General features: G+C 39.4%; 1 protein-coding gene across 1 annotated transcript; it reads left to right on the forward strand.

Annotated features, from left to right (window-relative positions):
* Positions 1-12,743: 12,743 nt before the first annotated feature.
* Positions 12,744-14,052, forward strand: Smp_086910 (hypothetical protein; the record flags this gene model as incomplete). The annotated part of the gene is made up of 5 exons (XM_018790679.1): positions 12,744-12,826; positions 13,419-13,518; positions 13,567-13,663; positions 13,699-13,808; positions 13,851-14,052. 5 exons carry the CDS (start codon positions 12,744-12,746, stop codon positions 14,010-14,012), a joined length of 552 nt encoding a protein of 183 aa, XP_018646075.1. The 3' UTR covers positions 14,013-14,052.
* Positions 14,053-17,976: the final 3,924 nt, after the last annotated feature.

A 17,976-nucleotide genomic window follows, 5' to 3' on the forward strand; every position in this document is an offset into this window, starting at 1 on the left:
GTGCCACGAAATTACTAATAATGTGAATTTAAACAATAACTCTGCCTGTAGCTCTTCTAGGGCTACTAATGGTCCCAAGCCCGGGTAAAGAAGGAGTGTCGAGCACGAGGTCAACAACCGCATCCCGTAGAAAAAAGTTGCCGAAGAAACGCCAATCAGAATAAACAATTTAAACCATTTAGGCTCTGCCCTCCCAGCTGAAGGAACAATTGTGATGCTTCATGATGAAGGCCAAGATTCTTTGGGAGTCACGAGGCCGATGCCCTTTCTAACGACCAGAGCAACGATCAAAATAGGTACATGCAATGTTCGGACAACGTATGGAACTGGAAGGATCGGTCAAATTGCAACAGAAATGAGGATATACAACTTGACGGTTCTCGGAATTCGGCGAAATCCATTTAACCCAAGCTGCACAGCAAAGGTCAGGTACAGGAGAGATGCTGCTGTACTCTGATCACGAAGAGGAAAATACTTCTGTTGTTGAACTGTAGGTAACAGACAGAGTATCCGTTAATTTACTTGTTTCCAGATATAACTGCTCTGGTAAAAATCTCAAATGTAGGATAAAGATGAATGTTACGAATACAAAACAATTTAAAGTAACAAGTCTTTTTTAAAGGTTTAGATAGTATTTTGATAATCTGTACACGACTGATCCTGATGGAATACGGCTTGTTGATCTTGAAGTCGGGCGTATTTCATTCGGTTCAGTAGTATTCTTTTGGAAACTTTTCGTGGTACTGATAGTAGTGTGATGCTTCTGCAGTATTTATACTTGCTGGAGTCCCCTTTCTATAGTATATTGGTGAGGTCAGTGGAAGATGTGAAAACCAATAGAGGAGCATAGCTTCGGATCACAACCTGGTGGTTGCCAACGTGAAAATGAAACTAAAGATATATTGGAAAACTGGACAAACAGCATTATAACCTTTGTTCGAATCACTGACAAACTCATCGAATCCAAGATAACTCTCAACAACAGGTTCCACGCCTTACAGAATCTACTGAGAGAAGAAGAAACTACTGTGGAGGACAATTGGAAAGGGGTCAAAGAAGTATTAACTTCAACGTGTCAGGAGGTTCTGGAACGTAACAAGCATCATCATAAGGAATGGATCTCTACGAAAACCTTGAACAAAATTCAAGAGAGGAAGAACAAGAAGACGGCAATTAACAATAGCGAAACAAGAACAGAGTAAGTCAAGGCACAATCCGAATACACAGAAGCAAACAAACAAGTGAAGAAGAGCATTGGAGCTGGTAGGCAGAAATACGTGGCAGAACTAGCAACGACGACGGAAAAGCTGCAAGAGAAGGAAATATGAGGCGACTATATGACACAACGAAGAAACTAGCAGGGAATTATGGTAAACTAGAGACCAGAGGCCGGCCAAGACAAAGAAGGCAAGCCAGTAACTGAAATTCAAGGATAAAGTGTTGTGTCTTCAAGCCTGGCTGATTATCACTTGATGTATTCGCTAATAGGAATACAACTTATAGAATCTTAGCATTGTGACAAACCAATGACGTTCAACCTGTATGAGCAGTCCAGCGTCCTTATTTGTCCTCTTCCCTCCTCGCTCTGCCAGTTGATTCTGGAACGCCAGTACAAGCTTCCATCATACGAAACATTTATTTCAAACATACCTGGTTTATATACATGCCAAACGGATCATATCACACCGTAAAATCGGAAATAACGTTTATACAAGATTAATCAATAAGTGGCTGTGAACGTGGGAGACTGTAATCATTAAACTGAGTATAATTTAAGGATAGTAAATCGTATAAGAATAATCCATCAGTCAAAATAAAACTTGTAATAAGAGGAGTATTAATATATTCAGTCTAGTTACTGAATAGGTATACAGTAAGTATATATGTAATATTAACCCACTGATAGTTCTGAGAAGTTACTCGTAATATAATCCTCATTAGGATATAAAACAGAGGAATAGATGGGTGGAACATTTTGGAGAACTCTCAAATGGGCCAGCTGCATTTAATCCACCGCGAACCGATACAATGCACACAGACATTCCTATGGATGCCACTCCGCCAACGGCGTAATAAATCAGGATGGCCATCAGACAAATAAAGAGCAGGAAATCAGAAGAACCTGACAATATACCAGATGTAGTACTAAAGTCAGGTACAGAAGTAACTGCCAACATGCTTCAATTTCTATTCAGGACGATTTGGAAGGAAGAAAAAATGCCTCACCTCACAAATGTCATCTATAAGGTAGCATCCAGAAGTTTTACAAAAGCCACGAAAATGTGAAGTATCAGACAACTTTGTTGTCCGTTTTACATAGTCTTGAAAAAACCTAGTACAACAACATCTTATTGTCTCTTTTTAAACCCTTTTCCCACTTTACTTCTTGTAATTGTATAAATTGTTGAAGGTCTCACTGACTTCCTTACTTACGCCTGTTACTCCTCACGGAGGAGCACTGGCCGCTCAAAAGCATCCTCAATCCAACTCTATCCCGGGCAATCCTTTTCAGTTCTTCCCGGTTGGTATTCATGCTTTCATATTTGTTTCTGATTCCCGTTGCAACGTATTCTTTGGCCTTCCACTTTTCAATTTCCCTTTAGGGTTCCAAGTTAGATCTTGCTTTATGGTGCAGTTTGGTGATTCACACAATGTGTATCCCATCCACTTACAACATCTTTTCCTAATCTCCTCTTCAGATATAAATTAATTTTTTCTCTCCCATAGAAAGTTGTTGCTGATGGTATCCGGTCAACCGATATTGAGTATCTTCATAGACAACTGTTTCTAAATACTCGTACCTTTTTGATAATGGTTGTAGTAGTTCCCTACGTTTGGGCTTCATACAGTAGGACTGTCATGACGTTCATATTGAAGATTCTGACTTGGATATTGGTTGACTTCAAAATGATGCCTCCCGAAATTTCCCCCCATGCAAAGGCACCAAAGTTGAAAACTGGAAGCCGAGGATAAAGGAGTGAGAAAACACTTTTGAATAATGTTCTATGTATCGAGGTATACGCAATCTAAGCTGATCGGTTTTTGCGAGATATGAGTATGAAGATACGACCAGTATTGTAGTTTGGCAACTATTAACCAGTAACACCTATTGTCGAATCGTGTCCCACTCAGTTAAAATCAGAAGTCAGAAGCGAAAAGGTTGAAAGATATATTTGATGAGTTATCAATATATCGGGGAGCGATTGATCTAACCAGGCTAGTGATCGTAGGAAATGTTTCCCACTCTGTGCTGTAACGTGACCTGGTGCGGATGCATGACCGAACGCCTTCAGCTAAACAAGTTCACTCAAACTAATGTGGTCAGCATCCAATGTCGAACACTTAAGAAGCTATTGATTTTGGGGAATTATTTACAGCTACAAGTAGTACGACGTACTGAAACGTTATCTGTTGCATATGCTTAAACATGAACCCCAAGCTATGGGTATGTTTAGTAAAACCAACAGTCAGAGTCAATTTCGGAGATTTACTTTGCTATTTACTCTGGAAATTTATTTACTAGTACAAAGAAAAACAAAGAAACACAGTCACTAAAACCTCTTCATTCAACATAGATCTTTTTTCAGCACATTATTGTGTTGATTCGATAAACATTCTGTAAAATGCTTATGACGGTGAACCTACACACTCCTACTTACAACAAAATACTGTGGGACATTCCGAAAATTTTGAGAAACAAGTTTCACGTATGTTAGTCCAAAGAACACAACTTTTTCCGACACAAAGTTATTGCTTTAACTAAACAACCACTATACTTTTCGTAAATCTCCGGTCTCTTAAGGGCCATAAGCCATAGGCCGCAATATCTGACGGCACTAGTACATCACATTCACAGGAAAAAATTGCTTGACAAGCTGTTTTGTCGAATTTTCAAGAGAGGTGGATGTTCACTCAATCATCTTGTCCAAAATACGGAACCTTACCGATTGTCAACGTGTGTTTCTGATGACAACCCTAAGTTTTTAAAGAAACGTAATGGTACCACGATGAAGTCCGTGTTTAAACTTTAATCAGCTTTGATATACCAGATTATCTCTTATAGTGTACCTTATATACTTCAACGACATGATTCCAGAAAATCCCACACCCGTACCACAAATTTGTTGACTCTAGAGAATGAATAAGCCAATTGAATTTAGTTTGAAGAGCAGAAAGACGTACAGTATCCAGAATTTTATAAAACTTTTGGTTGGAACAGTGACTACTGTCCTATCAAAAGGCCTAAATCGACAAACATTAAGTCACAATTGAGTCTAAATTATATTTAGGTAAGGATATGTAGGAAATTCGAATAGTCTAACACGACGTTGCAACCGAGCAAGTAAAACTGGTAAGTTAGCTAAATAAATATTCAGAAGCACTTGTATTCTAGTCCTCACCTAATCCATTTCTCCTTGGTCCTCGAGAATATACATAACGAATATAGTAGTTTACTCGCAATGATCTAAAACTATTTCTTGTCAGAATGTCTTTCATTCAATTTTAAGTCAGTTTGATAGTAGGATTTTTCTTCTGTTTTTCAACAGAATCGTCTGGTACTACGAATGGCAGGGGACAATCGCACTACTCTGTCCACTCCAAAAGGATGTAAATGCTTCCAGATTTATCCAGTTTTCAAATCTCATAAGAATCTCCTGAAAATACATGATTTACAGACCTTTGAGTGTAAAATAATCATGGATGATCCAATAATAACTCATAAAATCAAGTACACTGGTTACCTTTTATACAACACTCTCTTGATTTCCATCCTAATAATGGCTTTAGACTAGACACTTGCAATTTAGAATTTCAACATATATTTAGTTGACGTTAAGCATTCTATTCCATCAAAATAGTCAAGTCTTGGAACTCTCTGCTCCATGAATCAATTTGGGTAACTTTACCAGAAACGTTTTCTAGAATAACTGGTATTTTCTCAAGGACTCAATACAGCGTCTATGAATTTATTTACTCATTTATTTACTAAAATTTTCACATTTCTGCTTGTTTCCACATACTTAAATGGTTCAAATGGTTGAGGACGGAATATAAGAAGATTTCGCTTAACGGGCTTACGTGTCTAGTAGCAGTGGATCACCAATACCTCCAGGCAAAAACCTAGGTATATGAACGATAATAGAGGAAAAAAAAGAATTTGGTAAATCATAATAATATGTTATCCTTAGTCCTTAAGAATAAGTCATGTTTCCTCTTAAAGGACTCTTGAGAAGTCGCTTGGACTAGCTCAGTCGGCAGAGAATTCCAGCACTTGACAACTCTAACGGAGTAGAAGTTGTGTCTGCAGTCTGTTCTGCTATATAGGGTCTCCAATTTCTGGGTGTTACCTCTTAGGTTAGTGTTATGACTAAGCTTAAGAAGATGTTTAAGGGGATGATCAGAAGTATTAAGGATACTGTAAGTCATAAGAAGGTCACCTCTAAGACGCCTGTACTCTAACGGGTAAAGGTTCAGTGATTGGAGGCGCTCTTCATAAGGTTTGAATTTGAGTCCCCGAACTGATTTCGTGGCTCGACGTTGTATACGTTCCAGAGTGTCCTTATCCTTTTGGAGGGAGGGAAGAAATACTATGTTTCCGTACTCTAAATGGGGACGAATAAAACTGTTGAAGATTATGTGGAAGGTTCTACCGTCAAACTGGCCAAAAATGCGCTTCAATGTTACCAGTGCAAGGTTTGCTTGAAAGGCGTTTTTGTCACAGTTCGCATACGATTTCAGGTCATAGGGTACCAACACTCCTAGATCTTTTTCGACTTGGGAAACTTCTAGAGGGGAGTTACCTAAGTTATCACTATAGTCTGCAACATGTCTCAGATGGACTACTTTGCACTTTGAAGTGTTGAAGATAAGTCCGTTGTCGTCTGCCCAACTTTGAAGTCGGGTCAGATCCTCCCTGAAGAACTAGTATATCATTATGATTACGTATCTCTCTCCAAAGTTTCACATCATCAGCAAAAAGCAATAAGTCAGATGAAACTTGTTGAGGAAGATCGTTAATGTAAATCAAGAAGAGAAGAGGTCCTAGTATTGAGCCCTGGGGGACCCCACTAGGACATTCCACAGCCCGAGAGAGAGTGAAGTTAACCCTGACCTTAAAGTGTCGATTTTCTAAATATGAAGAGAGCCAATCAATCAAAGGGGGTTTTATACCCAATCGTCTAATCTTCTTGATAAGACATATATGGTTGACCCTATCAAAAGCTTTTGAGAAGTCCAGGTAGATGACGTCAACCTTCCCCTTGCGATCAAGGATGGTTGTCCATCTATCCCTCGCAGTCAGCAGGTTGGTCATACAAGAATGACCATTTCTGAAACCATGCTGTTGAGGTGAGAAGAACTTTGAGGATAATAAGTATTCTAATATACCGTCGTATATTAGGGATTCCATAATTTTGGAAGGTATGGAGAGAAGGGCAACTGGTCGGTAGCTTGAGGGTTCACTGCATCGACCTCCTTTGAAAATTGGTGTGATGTGGGCCGGCTTCCAAATTTCTGGTAGTTTGCCTCTGCTTAGCGAGTGTGCAAACATCACGCTAAGTGGTGTCGCCAGGATTGAAGCTGCTTCCCTCAAAACAGCGGAATGAAGCATATCCGGACCAGGAGAAGTGTCTTTTCTTAGGTGCTGCAGTTTACGGAGCACCAGGTCAGCACTCAGATCCACTTCGGAAAGTCCTGTACAGGTGCAAATGAAGCTTTCGTCAGTATGGTTGATGTGGGTCAGCTGGAATGTCTGGGAGTATTGTTCAGCCAAAAGGTTAGCGGCGTCACTGTCGTTATTGGTCGGGCCATTAGGACCAAGCAGTTGGGAAACTCCAGTTTTGCCTTGTCGAAGAGAAGCTGCGTAACTGGATAAGCTTTTCGGATTGGAGATGAATTTATCGATAAGCTTGGTCTGGAACTGAAGCCTGTCTTCTCTTATTGCCTTTGGACATATGTTCCTTATGCGTTTATATTGCCTGTATGCGTCGTTATTGTCATTTCGTTCATATTCAGCCCAACAGTGCCTTTTGCGGCTTAGCAAACGACGAGTGCGGTTCTTGATGATTGGAGGTTGTTTGTAGCTTTTTGGGACCAGTTGAGGAACTGAATGCTCAGTAGCACATAAGATCGTGTGCAGTAAGAAATCCCAATGAGCATCCACTTCAAGTTGAGGGTGAACATCCCAATCCACCTGTTGTAGATAGTCCTGTAAAGCTAACACATTCAACCGTTTGAAGTTCCAGCGCTTGTTGCTAGTAGGATATCTTAGCTCCGTTTTGCTGACAAAGCTGAATGATAAGACGGCGTGATCACTTTTCCCCAGGGGAGCCAGGATTGAGAGGTTGTAAACTAGGAATTCTTCATTTGTGAATACCCAGTCTAAGCGCGACGGCGTCTGACTGTTTCTCCAACGAGTTGCCGACTTCACATTTTCGAATAATCCCAGGTCACCGATAAGGTTGAAGAACAGAGCTTCAGTAGAGTTGTCATCTCCAATGTATGTATGTTCCACGAAGTTGATTCTAGGAAGATTGAAGTCCCCTAGAATCAGGATTTGAGAGAATCCGAGACGCGTAGAGCGAGTTAATCCTTCCAGCAGACTCAAACATTGAAGATAAGTGGTTTATCAATTATTAAAACGAGAATACTTTACTTGGTTCTCTTATTCTATCCCAAATCACTCGAAAGTACTAGAAACCTTTTGTGAAACCCCTAGAGATATTGAACATCGATGACCCACGGGATAATTCGAATCCTAACCTGTAGGTCACGTTTTCAGCACCGGAAAACCACTTAGTTCCATTCATGTGTTGTGTGTAGTAGTCAGTATATTTTCTACAACACTGAGCATTATTCTTGCCGAAAACCTAGCAATCATCTTAGGAATGCTTTTGTGACCGGATTTAATGTTATATTGGCTTGGTTCTAAGCCTTATTTGCGATAAAGTGCAAATGATTCGTGGTAATCTTCCTCGAGTATAGTTATGTTGATGTCTGACATCCTTTTTAATGGATTGATGAAATAAGCAATTAACAAAGTTCCTGTTGGAGTGTCCAATCAGCGTGCTTAAGTGAATTTTCAACCGCTTCTTTGGATAGCGCTTTCCGGATTTACCGGAATAATAGCCGTCTAACTGGGCTTTTCACCGTGATCATCCTGAAAGACTGAACCGTTTTCTGATAAAGTGAGAGCACAAATGTCTTTTGTCCTTCCCCAGACTTGAAGTGTAATGCAATGTAGGATTCTTGTCAAAAAATATTATCTCCATAGTGATGTTTTGACGGGAACGTAAACTGTTACACATTTATCTACAAGACTACCTGCCGAGTTTGGTTTGGATAGTCAGTTAAAAGCAAAGTGTACGAAGTTTTACTTGGTTACTGAGTTGATTGTTCTGAGAATGAATTGGAAATTATCAGCTTATGTAGTTACTAGAAAAATTCCGTTATATACTTTCGTATATTCAGTTTCAGTTTGGAAAGGACAGGAGGCTTGATGGCCTGTGTTAGTCCTGGCAATGATGGTCTCTCAGCTGATCCAACTTTCCTTTGAAGGTGTCGACGGATGGAGCCTCAACCACGTGCTGAGGTAATGAATTCCACTCATTGATTATTCGATGGGAAAGTCGGTAGTCAACTGACAAGTAATTCGTTCTGGGCTTGTGAACTTTTTTGGAGTGTCCTCGTAGATTTTCTGTTTCGGGAGACAAGAAAAATGAGGGCATATCAGGTGCAAATTTGTGATTAAGCAATTTGAAAACTGTAATCAAGTCGCCTCTGATTCTTCTATATGACAGCGTGAATAGGTTTAGCTTGGTCAGTCTAGTACCATACGGGAGCTTCGCTATCCCGGGAATCAGCCTAGTTGCTGTTCTCTGAACCCTTTCCAAGAGTTCACTGTCTTTTTTTAGGCAGGGGCTAGCTGCTTGTATGCAGTACTCAAGTTTAGGGCGTACGAACACTGTATACAAAGTCAAAAACGTTTTAGCGTCGAGATGCCTAAAAGCCCTGCGTACAGACCATAAAGTCCTAAAACCTTTGGCGGCTATTGCACGGAAGTGTGCAGTAGTCTTTAAGTCTTGACTAACGATGACGCCTAAGTCATTGTGTGCCTGGACAATAGGTAACTCAGTGTTATTCATCGTGTATGTATCTGTACCCTGGTGGCCAATATGCATCACAATACACTTGGAAGTGTTTATCGGCAATTGCCAGGTTTGGGACCATTCAGATAATCTCTCTAGGTCATTTTGAAGTTCTAAGCTATCGCCCTTGCTTTGTATCGCTCTCCATATCTTGACATCATCAGCATAGAGTAAGACCGATGACGATAGTAGACGAGGGAGATCATTTACGTACAGGAGGAATAACACTGGCCCCAAAACTGTACCCTGGGGGACTCCACTAAGCACAGTTTCCCAGCTAGACAACTTGGAGTTCACCCTTACTCTTTGTTGACGCCCAACCAGGAAGTCTTCCATTGTTTGTAGGAAAAGCGAAGTTATTCCGACATTCCTTAGCTTATATAATAGCCGGTTATGCGGAACTTTGTCGAAAGCTTTGCTGAAATCGATGTAAGCTATGTCTATAGGTAATTTTTGGTCCTTAAGAGCGCACCAGCTTTCACGAGCGACTAATAAGTTTGTGAGACAAGAGTAACCTGTTCTAAAACCATGCTGCTTTTCCGAGAGGATCCGGTTTTCATCGAGATACTTTAACAGCTCCTTCCGAATAATCTTTTCTAAGATTTTAATAACCACACTAGTTAGGCTAATTGGTCGGTAATTCTCAGGCTTATGTTTTGTACCTGTTTTGAAGACTGGACTTACTATGGCGTTCTTCCAGTCTTTTGGTAGACGACCATGGGTTACGGATAGATTAAAACATACACTTAAAGGGTTCGCAACAAAGTTAGCTAATTCCTTTAGTAACCTAGGATGCAGTTCATCGGGTCCAGTGGATTTACCTATGTCAAGCTTAACTAGCAGACCGAAGACATCGAGTTCTTTAATGGTCACGCTGTCCAGTGCTTGTGTGGGGGGATTTTCATGGACTGGTGAGAAGGGTGTTTCTATGGTGTATACATCGCTAAAGTATTTAGAGAATACTTGAGCTTTGCCAAAGTCGTCCTCCACTAGTGATGAGGCAGTACTGTCTCCCCATAGTGAAGGAACATTTCTTCTTTTTGTCCTTTGGTTTATATACGAACACAAGCATTCAGGGCATTCTATGGATTCCCTAACGATTTTCTCTTCGTACAGCTTTCTGGCCTACGGAGGGTCGAGGCACAGGTATTTCGAGCCTTTTGATACTGAGATTTTGCCTCGTCAGTCCCCAGTAACCTAAATCTATCCCACATTTTCCTTCTTTTACGGAGAAGGATGCGAACCTCTCTACTGAACCACGGTGGGGAGTTTCTCGGCCCCTTATGTGTAGTCCAAGGGATGTGGGGGGCGGTAACTTTTAAGTATAAATTCCGGAATACGTCCCAAGCCGTTTCGATTGATGACTTTGGGTCTATTTTCCAATCTACTGATGATGCTGATTTCATGATGTCTGGTATGTTTGCTTTCCAGACGTTAGGTCTGGATTGAGCTGAGGCGTGCTCGTGATCGACAGTTATATAGAAGTCAAAGCTTAAAACTGCATGATCACTTTTGCCTAGGGGTGGCATGTAATCCAGGTTTGCAACGTCATCCTCATAATGAGTCAATATAAGATCTAGTAAGGATGATGCAGAACCCGGGTCGTACCTAGTTGCTTCCTTCACGTGTTGCACTAGGGCACATGTGATTACCGCATCAACTAGTTCCTGTTCGAAGGAATTTGCTGACTGCGATAGATCAAACTAAGCAGCAACTCTTGTCCCCTACATTTCAGGCGGCAGCTAACATTCATACGTCCCACTCTCATGGGATACACTGTCGATAATAGTGAATGGAATAGCATTCCTAATGAATAGAGCTACTCCCCCTCCTTTGCGCGTTTGTATTCTATCGGCCCTTACTAATGTAAAACCCTCGAAATCAAGTTCCCTACTATCTATAGACGGCGTCAGCCATGTTTCTGTGACTGCGATTATGTCTGGCCTAGTTGAGTCAATCTGTACACCTAGTTCCGGTAGCTTATTGAGTAAGCTCCGGGCATTGGTATAACAGATCCGAAGCCTATTTAGGTGGCCTCGTGCTTCACTCAGAGTGGCTTCGGCATCATCCTCTGTCGAAGCCTCACAACCCGAAAATTTACAATTTTCAGGTCTTTTTCGCCAGCGCCTAATCTGAGCTGTAGTTCTTTTTCGGCTTCCCGTCTTTTTACACGGTCCGCCAACGGTAAGTCCTTACGGAGAAAAACTCCTGAACCCTTTAATTTGTGTCCATTTTCTAAGATTAAGTCGCGTTCGTTTGGGGATTTGAAAACGACTTTGAGTAGTCTAGACTGATTTGGCTTTAGATGCGCTAGGTTTCCTAGTCTATACACCTTTAGCAAGGTGACTCCGGAGATGTTTTGGGGCATAACTTGGTTGAGTAGTTGTTTTATCAACACAATGTCATGCTCAAAACGAGCTTTCGGTTCTGAGCTGTCACTCTCCTTGACTATATGAAAAATGACTGATCTGTCGCTGTGATCAGACCTCGGCTTGTCGACCCTTTTGGTGGGGGTAGGATTCCCTTTTACGTCATTTTGCCGTTTTTTCCTTACGACCCGTACCCAATCGCCAACGTTCTTTGGAGTAGTAACCACAGTCGCGTCAGGCGTACTGTGGGATTCCGGAAGGTTCAGGACGACTTGGGAGGTTGGGTCATCTTTCGCGCTGGAAACCGATCGAGCCTTGCGATTTTGGGTTCCGGAAGTTCCCTTCTGGGTACCATTTTTGATACGAGGGACAGAAGAGACTTTTTTTCTCGAGTTTCTGGTTGTGACAGACCTCTTTGGAGGATGTCCTTCCTCCTTTGGACAGTGTGGGTCAGCATTTTTTGGACTCACTTGGGCCTGCCTTGTGTCAATCTGCGTGTCGACAGATTGAGTTCTGACCGATGTGTCCCGATCGCGCTTGCCGAGACACTTTTTTGCGGCATTTACCATTGAGATGGCCTCGGTTAACAGGCTATTTGCATCCAAACAACACTGTTGACATAGCCATATGCATCCATTTTTACTGAACCGCTTAAAAGCTGCAGGCGTTAGATTCGTGCAAACTTCGTGGTACCAACCTTTGCACTCATCGCACTGCATGCCGCTGTCAACGGGATATCGACATCCTGGGCGGTGGCAAATGCTTTTGTTGCATCTTCCAGTCATTTTAGGATGAGAAAGTGAGTTTTGACTAAAAGTAGAAAAAACTATAAATAGTTAGGACCAAAGTACTAACAGATACAATAGAAAAACAAGGTACTCTGGAGTACCGACGATAAAACTATTTAAGATACCAAAAATGATACTCTAGTCGAATACTTTAACTGAAAGAAATTCAATCAAAGTATAAAACAGTAGTCTTGATACGTTAATAACGATCAAAACAATAGAATTTACTCAACGAGGAAAAATACTACTGTCCTTTTTAAATAGCGCGCAGAAGAATATTGCATATCTATGAAAAATCTGAAGATTCAGGGTTGTTTAGAATACTGACAAACGGAATGTTTCAGAAGGTGTATTACCTTAAGCGTGTTATATCTTTGTTCTTTACTATTTGTGTTCATTTTAAACATTTCAGACAACTATCACTCCCTCCGTCTTTGCAAATGGGAAAAAAGCACACTTTCAGTTATTCTCGAAATCGAAAGCGATTAGGCAGAAAAGAGAAGGCAAAATTAAAAATTAGAAAGTAGGTCATTTTAAGTGAAGGATTTTATTTTATTTTACACTCATAATTTCTATCTACTTAGTATCAGAGCTTGGTTAAAAGTCGACTAGGTCTAAGCACCAAATCGATTTGATACCCTCGTTACGTTTGTATCTTCCTTGGTCTTCAAAAGTATTTTGTATAAAATGATTATACCACTCACATTCAATAACGTTGCTGTCATTTATCTCCCTTAACCAGTATTAATCTTTGCGAATTTTTTTAAAATGTGGGCAGTTTTTATTTCACATTCTAAACATGAAACTATAGTCGTCTTGTATTTATCACATTTGAAAACATTTTTTCCTATCTTTAATATAAATCCAGCTGACCTAGTATTTAAGCTGAATAGTGCTAATGACTTTGAATATCTTTAATTTATTTATGCAGTAGTAAAGTTGTTGTTGAAGTACGGTGACTGGTCTTTTAACTATAGGCTGTTAGGTATTTGATACGGTCATGATGTTGCACTAGGTTTACGTACTCTTTTTAAATTTGTGTTTCATTTACATTTATTGAATACAAACTGTCTCTTTGAATTAATATTTATTTAATAATTAATGTTTCATATCAGTCCAGTCATTAATTCGGCTTGGAAGCATGGATTATCTGTCAAATCAAATTTTGACCGTTTGGGTTTAGCTTACGATGCGAATGAAGTACTTGGAAATCAGGTAGTGTTGTTACAATTATCTAACTAGTTCTGTTTTTGTTAAATACAGGTTTTAACAAATGGCGAGTATGATAATAATGATGCAGTCACAAAAAATATGCGACAACGGAAAAAGACTAATGTCGTAAAAGGCGAGATTATTCATTGTTTATTCAATATGTTCTACACTACTCGATTATAGTTTTAGAAGAGTTGGCCAAACATAAAAAACAAAAACCTGTGTTTGTATCCGAAGATGATCAGTTGTTTTGCATATACAACTTAGAAATGTATGCTGAGGATGATTTTGAAGTGAGTGTGTTAACTTAAGATATAATTCTTTCTCTTTTGTAGTCTATGAGCAGAGATCCAAAGAATGTTTATCAGTTGACATCCAAACAGATAGAACGACTAATCAACAAATTTAAACAAACCTCTGGCTTTCAAAATTATCTTAAAGATAAGCAGTCAGGAGAGCTTGCCATCGATGAGTTGTTTAATCAAGAACTAATATAAATTTATTATTTTGCTAAAAATATAGTAATTTTGAATTTTACGTTCGTATTTTGTGTATTTATGGAGCCTTATATAAGTTCATTTAAACAAAATAGTGTATGCCTTGAACGTACGAAAAGACCGGCTATAATTTAGATAATGTCACTGATAAAATTGACTAAATATATGAACAGATGACATATAATGGAGCAATGCACGGTTCCGGTGTTATAGATTCCCAAGATAGTACTAAAAAAAAACTTGAAAGTAAGTAATCACATAGCTTCAGAACATATCTGTTGCTCTTTATTAATGGCGAGGTTCAAGGATTTACTTACATAGGATCAGTTAGTGAGGTTGTAATGAAACTGATTTGTAAGTAGTAGGAGTCCAACTGGTTCATTTATTTATTTAAACGCATAAACATTGGTACAAGGAGGCACCATATATAATATATATATATATATATCATACTTCATTCGATTTGTGTGAGGTCTGTAATACTGTCTGAGTGCCCAAACCGACGTGGTTTTTATAGAGGGCCACTCTTCGAGCCTTTGACCTAAAGGTCTAATCTACAAGGTAGTGGAACAATGTAAGAAGGTGCAGTCCCATGATAATCGGTGACAAACAATAGCCTCATATGCCATTTTTTCCATCAGGACCCTGGAGCCCATGTACACCATTAGTTTGGAACCAGGGTTTCTCGACTCCCCTAGGTGAATCCTCCGTATCAATCAACTAGGTTAAAGTGCCGGACATTCACTTTCTGTCCTCTCAATTTCGTAAACGACGCCCTTGTGGCGAAAAAGCAGTGAGTAAGACTTTCCTGACAGTGGCTGTATACGCGTGATCGTGTGAGAGCATTTCGAGAGGGAGCGGACTCTCCCCACCCTCGACTGTACCATGGCATTTGGGGACTGGATCGACATCTAAACAAAGACCACAGACTGATTGTGTCTAGGTATAACATTTATTCATAGTTCTTTTCCTAGTCGATTGTAAATTTAAGGGGAGGAATCCAATATACAGTTGTGGAGCTTTAATGAAGAAGTTGAACTTTGGCGTCTCGATTTTAGAGGTAAATATATTTCAGAAGTATTGATATTTATCAAGGCCTAAACGACCAGTTTCACAGATTAGAGCCTCACATGGGAGGTATTACATGTAATATATCAGTATTTTGTCATATACTCAGTTTTCTTTTGTTGCATCGTGCTTGTAGTGTAATAAGTTTGTCTTAAATAATAAAAATCAGTAGTCACTATTATTCTTTCGCAATTTATATCTTTTCTTCCTGTCAGATTTTTCTGGTTGCATTTCACGATTTTTCAACTAGAACTAATGCAATAGTTTTACATTGTTACAAAAAAATCTCGCTTCTGCTACATTACGTATTGCCACCTCTTCATATATATTATTGATTGTTAACGAACATTGTAAGCGAGGATGGTACATCCAGCTGACGAGTCCCAAATAGGACGAAGCGCGCGTCCTGGATTTCACTGCTAGCCACTATCCATCTTTACTTACAATGCTTGTGAATTAAGGCTATATCGGGGCAATACGCACAGTATTTATTTTATTTATTTATTTAAACACATATATATTGGTACAAAAGGACACCAGGTACATATGCGCCACACAAAATAATGAAAGTAGAAAGAGAAAGGATGAAAAGATAAGGCGGACTGAAATGTACAACCAGAAGACTCTTTCAGTTAAGAAAGTTAGGACCACTCTTTATGTAGAAAGTAAAAGAAGGTTACAGCAGGTTCGCCACTGGCTTCTATTCTGAGCCATATTCGATAACGTCTCTAGCCACTGTGTTACACCATTTCTCGGACCCCAGCCAGGGAGTCGTGAAGGACCAACAGAAGCTAGCCCTTTGCAGCTTTCTTTCATGCCACGACACCATGTCATACACTGACCTCCTCTCCGCTTTTTCCAACCAGTCCCAGAGTCGGCAAATAATGCACGACGTGGAAGTCTCTGGGACGACATTCGTAAAACATGTCCGAGCCACCGAATTCGGTGTTTCAAGATGGTGACACCAATTGAATTATCGTCTCTGTGCCCGAACACACGATGCCGAACCTCTGCATTACTAACATGGTGTTGCCACTGTATGTATGGACTTCCCATGTACACCAACCCGATTAAAGCGCCAGGCATTCGCTTTTCGTCCTCTCAATTTCGTAAACAACACCCCCGCCACTGTAAGAAAGCAGTGAGTAGGACTTCCTTGGCAGAGGCTATATACGCGTGGCCATGTGAGAGCATTTCAAGAAAGAGAGCGGACTTTCCCCACTCTCGGCCGTACCAGGTCATTTGGGGGCAAAAGACTCAGAAATTATAAGGAATTTACTTTATTGGTCAGTCAGTAATTTTGTTTCCGGAATCAATCATAAATTGAAGAACAAGTATTTCTTATCTAAACAGATTTTTGAAATCATAAAAAACAAGAGTGTGTAAAACTATAAGCTCTATCTATATGTCTTAATATGTTAATTTAAATGTCTGAAGAACGCAATGATTTACTAGCTTTGTCACGATTTATTCCTGAGTCCTTCAGCAATCAATTTTGTGGTACAAGTATTTTAGTCATAGTCAATATAGATTGTAGCACAAATGTGTATAAACTGAAGTTGCCAAACCAAATTAACACTGAAAAGTGATTCATACCGAAGAGTTTGTAGTAGTAGTAGTAGTGATAGTGTCTGTAACTGAATAGAAATGGGCATTAAAAAAAATCACTTCACAGGATAAAAGCTATGAAATAATGGTGAATCTGAAGATCTAAGAACAGATAAGGAATGGAAGGACCTGGGTTATTATAATCTATTTTAAACCATTTCACTTAAGAACTTTAGCCATTATTTGAAAGAATTGGAATTTTGGCATTGAGTCTTGCCAATATTTTTAATACAATCATTTCAACTGTCTTTTTTGATCTAAACAAGACTAATTTTATCTTCGATTATTAAATCAACTAGGCTACAATGGTTTCAGAAATCGAATATTTTTAAAACTTTCGTTACTAGAGCAGTATATAAGCTCAAATGACAGTCTTCTACTACAAAAATTCCTCATTTCTCACTACACACTGGGGAAATAAACTTTTACTAGTTTAAATGACTGATTTTTCATCCTTGTTAACAGTTGATTGCACAGGCTTGAGATTCTAATTGATATCACTCGCTAGATTTACCAAGCATATTTCCGGTTATCGATTAGTTCATCTAGATTCCTAGTATGACCCTCATCGATATACCAATAAATAACAGCTAATATGGTAACGTTTATTGGTCCTCAAGCTCTTCCTAACTCAGTAGCCAATCAAACGACGACAGTAGAAGCATATTAATTCTCTATTTTACTCAACTCACTGGTGGCTTAAAACTCAGACAATAATATACCTGGAGTGACTGACTACATAGCACATCGAATAAAAAATCACACTTTGAACACAATCATATTATAAGTGGTAGAGTGTGGAGCGAACAATAGGTAGTTTATTAGCAGTGACTAAAGAATAGTCAACCGTATAATGACAGTTAATAGGTCAACCGAAAGCATACAATAAGGTGAATATAGAATTGCAGCAATACACTTATCTACTAATTATACAATAAAAATATAAATAATAGTAATAGTTCGTAAGATTATTCCGAAAGTTCCAACTTTCTTAATATTCGTCCCGTTTTAAAACTTGAGGAGAATGGTGATGTATGTTTGTGGCAGTCTCATAGTTTTAACATGAGTTGCATTGTTGCTAAATTACGGTCCTCTAATCTAGTATTATTTCACTAGTTGAAATCTATTACAGTTTGTAATACGCTCACCACAACCATTTGACTAATCAATAATATGACCGTAATCACTTAACTATTCAATAGTTTATCTCCTCTAAGACGAAATCCAATTAGATGGATCACAGGAATTTGTAAACATCAAATTTTAATTTATTTCACCCTGGTTAAAG

Source organism: Schistosoma mansoni (assembly GCF_000237925.1).
Source record: "Schistosoma mansoni, WGS project CABG00000000 data, supercontig 0041, strain Puerto Rico, whole genome shotgun sequence".
Lineage (NCBI taxonomy): Eukaryota > Metazoa > Platyhelminthes > Trematoda > Strigeidida > Schistosomatidae > Schistosoma > Schistosoma mansoni.